At 37.1% G+C, this 5493-nt stretch overlaps 1 protein-coding gene across 2 annotated transcripts in view; it reads right to left on the reverse strand.

The window, feature by feature from the left end:
- Positions 1 to 5493, reverse strand: part of LOC107029219 (mRNA-decapping enzyme-like protein) — a 9392-nt gene that overhangs the window by 1768 nt on the left and 2131 nt on the right. The window contains exons 3-7 of one of the 2 annotated variants that reach the window (XM_015230583.2): positions 4722 to 4771; positions 4411 to 4558; positions 3514 to 3564; positions 1734 to 1857; positions 355 to 825 (exon numbers count right to left, since the gene is read on the reverse strand). In XM_015230583.2, the coding sequence (XP_015086069.1) occupies positions 355 to 825; positions 1734 to 1857; positions 3514 to 3564; positions 4411 to 4558; positions 4722 to 4771 (844 nt within the window). The remainder of the gene's footprint in view (positions 1 to 354; positions 826 to 1733; positions 1858 to 3513; positions 3565 to 4410; positions 4559 to 4721; positions 4772 to 5493) is intronic. The other variant, XM_015230584.2, reaches the window with a different exon arrangement.

A 5493-nucleotide genomic window follows, 5' to 3' on the forward strand; every position in this document is an offset into this window, starting at 1 on the left:
CCCCCCCAAAAAAAAAAATAGAAAAAGAAGAAAGAACTCAGAGCTAGCATATGCATTTTAAACTCAGTTATTTACAAGGATCCTTCGATTGTGCACACAAGTCAGACTGAAGTTACAATCGCTGAACCCCTCCAAAATCTGAATGTGTTTTCAAATAAGCAGTTTCGATAATACGTCATGTCACCACAAATTTTATTGATAAAATGACCAAGATTAATCCAGTTGAACGGAATTCAATTACTGTTCAAGTACAGAAAAGATGCACCCAGCAATGACTATAATTAATGAACACAGTTGTAGTCATCCGAATAGCAGGCAGAGTACATAAATTAAATCCTGGATGGCTAGATATACCTGAACAAGCATTAGAAGCACGTCTTGAACCTTCTCTCTGCTTAGTGTCACACTTTGTGGAGGAATCTGAGTAGAAGTGAGAAATGGAGGCGAAGTAGGTGTTCGGAAGGGTTGAACTAGAAGTGTACCATGTGGGCGTTGTGGATTCACATGAGGATAAAGGACGGGAGTTGATGTAGCTGAGGAGACAGAAGTTGTCACCAATACAGGTGACACAGGAGGTGTAAAGAAAGAAGGCTTCACAAGATTTGCAGGGTAATTAGAACTATTGATCAGGTTAGCAGAATCGCGGCGTGACTGTCGAGGAGGTGATGGAGCTGACTGAACAGGTAATGAGACTTGCGAAATTGGAGCAGGAGAAGGCAGAGGACTTGGAACTCGGGGTGATGGATCAAAAGTTGTAACTGGATAATGATATGGCAGTCCGGAGTTCACAACAGTTGAAGAGGTATGCCCAATAGTTGCAGCACTCTGCAACAACAAAATTAAATCTCAGGACTTCTCTACAACCCAAGGAGGAGGAACAGTAGGGGAAGACTGCCCAGTATTTTAAAGCCAATGTTTACTACACTAGAAGACATTCTTATTGATCTTCCGTGATGCATTCATCTACTAATGCAGCCTCACTCATATCCTTTAGGAAAAGATGCATTTTATTCCCCTAACTAGACTATCTCAGAAAAGCTATGTATAACCTCGTTTTCTTCAAAACATATCTCTAAAGCTGCTAGTCTCCAAGTGCAGCCCTCAAACAGTTTCAGTTAGCAACAGAGAATAAATTCTTGGATTCTCGGGACTTTTATATTCCTCACAGAAAAGATTCCATACTATGATTTCTCGTATTCATTTCCATCCACTTGGTATCATGATCATCATTAGTCAACCCATAGTCATCTCTTTTGGACATAAATGTTTCCCTCAAATTCCCAGGATAGAACAGTGTTCCTCATCTTTTTTTTGTTTTTGGGAAGGGGGTGCATATGCAATTAAATCACCTAACGAAAGCATGCATGAAAATGTGAGGCTTATTCAGACATATATCCTGGTAATGGATGGTCTCTGTAAATAATCAAAGAATATACATGCATTACAAGTTGTTACAAGAATATAGCAAAATCATTGACCAAGAAAATCTCAGGCGGCAACATTTTAAGAAAATATACAGGGGCGACTGGAGAAGCCAACAGGTAGAAATGTACAAATAAAGCAAATAAGGCAGTCAGAAGACAGGGGCTAAACACCATTTGGCAATAAAACAGAAGCTTCTTTTCGGTTTAAAGTTCATGAACAGATGCTAAAGTTTTGAACTTGACAGTTTTAGATGTTAGATGGGAAATTATACATCAATATCATAGGAGGGTTGAGTACATAGTACATACATTGAAAAAGTTCATAAAGGAAGAATCATCAGCACCAAACCCATCCGTAGAGGTGGTAAATGCTGGTCCAGGAGTCCCTTCTATTGCTGTACTCATTGGGACCACCTCATGATCTGTAAACTCACTGCACTTAAAAACATCAGGGAAAAGTTAAAAATTAGAGTAGAGACAAAACTGCACCAAAGAAGGGGGGAGGATCAAGAAACACAGAAATTAATAGCTGAAGAGCAACAAACATTGACCTTTTTTTTATAAGAGCAACAAACATTGATTTAGTCACCCCTTATGGACAAATATGCTGACAAGGGAAAATCGACAATGGATACAAGATAACAAAGTCATTGATTATTTCTCTATTTCCTCTTTTCTTCCGTAAGTGCCTTTGCTTAAGTTGGATCCTGAAGATCTATGAGAAATCATAAATGAAAGACCAACTCTAGGAAAGTAAAAAGTTCAGATTCTGCTATATGTTCTCTCCACAAGCAAAGAAATGAGCAGGAAGTGTTGCCAACAGCATCCATATTATTGACTCATATTCATATTGGTTAAAGTTGTCTCACTTACCATGATAGTTTCCTACAGCCAATAGGAAAACTCAAACCTGTAGGTTAACTAGCTTACCTTTATATATATTTACTGAAAGTAAAAGAAACATCTGCTTAAGTAACTACTAAAACCAAATAGGGTCCAGTGTCTATAAGCCCTTTTGGTGAAAATTTAGACTATTGTGATATGTACTCCTTATATCCATTTATAAAGAAAAATTATCCGACACCAGGAGATGTATCCATCTGGCATAACTTAGAGAAGGGGAATTAGATAATTTCTTTGCACTCTTTCTCTTAAGGATGTAATAGTTTTTGAGGGGGGGGGGGGCACTAGTATTTAATTGGAATGTATATATTGGTTTTATCATCGAATTAAAAATTAATTAAATGTATATATTTTAGAAGAACGACTTGATTGATGAATATATTGAAGTAAAATAGGATAGTTGTAGCGGAGGAATGCTACAAAAGTGGAACAAAATATGATATGAAACCTATCAAAGTGACAAAAAAGTTCTACAGACCAATTCTAAGGCCAACAAAGTTTATTTATATAAAAGTGAATGTTGGGAAACAAGTGCCGTTAAAATACAGATGTTAGGATAGATATATCATCATACAAAATTAGACATGATTAGAAATGATCCCATCCCCTAGAGGGTGCAAGTGTCGTTGCATAAAGCATAACATGAGAGAGGTCATCAGAGATGGCACCAATTAATCTCACGAAGACTTCCAAATTAACTTATCTGTTGTCACAATGTTGGGATAGTTAAGAGTGCTAAAAAATAGATGGAATACATTCACTGATTCACATATCAAAGGAAAAAATCTTTGAAGACCTAAAATAACTTGGAATTGATACAAACTCAACTAAGAACATAACACAACACTAAAAAGGTTGAGTACTAATCTGCGTATTGATATTCCACATAAAATAATACATGTATGATTACATAGGAACCAACAATTGATAATCACAATTTTGCAGAGATTATTTTTCTTTACGCCTTAGATCAAACTGATTCTTAGTACTTATCTTCTATCATGCTGTACCAATGAAACAGTTGCTTACCATGTACTAAAATATGGAAATGCTATAGCTTCACCAGAAACAAGAATATTCATGAGTTGTGGCAAATAACTTGTGCTTATAAGGAAATCACTTGACAAACATCTTAATTTACAGACAAAAAAAAAAGGAACCAGGGGAAGAATCAATGACGCCGCACCTTTTTCTTAGCTGTGGCTTCAGGGGAACCTTTGAGTATTCACCTAAAATTCTGGAATCCACCACATCAAAGTAAAATTATACAAGTTGCAGATTATGCGCCATGATTACGTAAGAAAAATGACCCAATTACTTCACATGCCCTGCACCACTAAAACGAACTAACAATAAATCGTTTTGATGTCATTTCCATCGACCGATATAACAAACTTCTTTTATCAAGTTAGTTACCGATATAACACAACAACTAACTGGTATTTCTATAAGATAAGATATAAATGCCATTATATCATGTAACACAAAGACGAAATGGATTCCATACAAATTAGACACCTCCATTAACAAAAACACAGAACTGAATACTTAACAGAGACTGGCAACATAACCAACAACAACAACATACCCAGAATAGTCCCACAAAGTGGGATCTAGGGCGGGTAGAGTGTACACAGACCCTACCCCTACCTCAGAGGTAGAGAGACTAATTATTTCCAATAGATCTTCGGCTCAAGAGAAAAATAGTCCCAAAGAAACTGGCAACATAACCATCGCGCTAAAATAAATGTTAGATGTCATTAAGATCACATACTTAAAGCCTACATAATTTGACTAAACAAGCTTCGAAATTTGAAATATTTCATTTATAGCAGCCTTCAACCTAATGTCTTTTGATAGAAAGACCCTGTCATGGTTATCCTTGACAAAGACAACTCATACTACCATCCATTATAAAAATCAATTCAGCCTAGTTACAATAATAACAGTCAACCACAAGTAATTCGAAATACAAGAATAATAACCAGCCCTTAACATTTTCTCTATGTAGGTTGTTCACTTATTTGTTTTGCTCTCTATCATAAATGTATACAAGAATAATTCAACTGAAGAAGATGCCAACCTGCCGAAGAGATCTGCAACCTCCTCAATTTCATGTGCATTGTAAAACCAAATACCATTGACTTCTTGGGCTGCATTGCGATACAACAAGTATGGAACCTGAACCTCAAACTCAAAGTCTCCCAAGAGATCTTCCACCATATTTTCTGCTTCATATGAACTCAGATGTCAAAAAGGAAATCATTCATATGAGGCATTAATTCGAACATCATAAAAGGGACAACTTAAAAGAAAGAATTCATAATGTTTTGCCCTATGAATTGAAAAGGAGAGGCCTGCGATATATTATTAAAAGAAGAAATGGGATAATACCTGCACTCCTGCGGTTCATAACAATGAACTGGAACCTTGGCTGAGCACTCCTAAAATAACATAACCAACAATAACGATATCTGGTAATTCAACTTCCTTAGGCCATAATCCATCAAATCCATCAGATTCCCAAAATATTACATGAAAAATAACCTAAAAGCCAAAGAAGCCATCACATAATTATATGCTATTTGCACAGCGTGATAATAGTTTCGGACAAAAGCTGAATTAGAAACTGTTTTTCACAAAACACTAGACATCCGGGTGCGGGTTACCTCTCCTATGTGGTTTGCGAGCTATTGCATAGGAGCGGGGGTTTTACCCTGTGCGCACCCAAAGGGTAGCGGCTGCGGGTTCCCTTGTCATAAGAAAATAAATAAAAAGAAATTTAACTTTAAGGGGTGATTTGGTAGAGTGTAAACCATTGCATTACTAAAACCTACAAATCCATAGTATTAGTATTGCACACCTTAATATACAATATAGTGTATAACTAATGCATAGATTGGAAAAGAGTACCAAGCAAGATAATAGTAATACACAAGGCCAATAAATGCATTATTTTTCCTAATACATTCTACCAAACGACCCCTGAGTAGGCTTGTCCAATCCACGAACTGAACCAGCCCGGCACACTAAGGGGGTGGACTGATATTGGGTAACCCACCAACATAAACCCCATGAAGGGGTGTCTGACCCGCGGGAATTGCTAGCCAGCCACATAGCACAAGGCCCATGGACTGAATGGTGTTCAAAGAGGGGGGGGGGGGGG

The sequence above is a fragment of the Solanum pennellii genome, chromosome 9 (genome assembly GCF_001406875.1).
Source record: "Solanum pennellii chromosome 9, SPENNV200".
NCBI classification, from domain to species: domain Eukaryota; kingdom Viridiplantae; phylum Streptophyta; class Magnoliopsida; order Solanales; family Solanaceae; genus Solanum; species Solanum pennellii.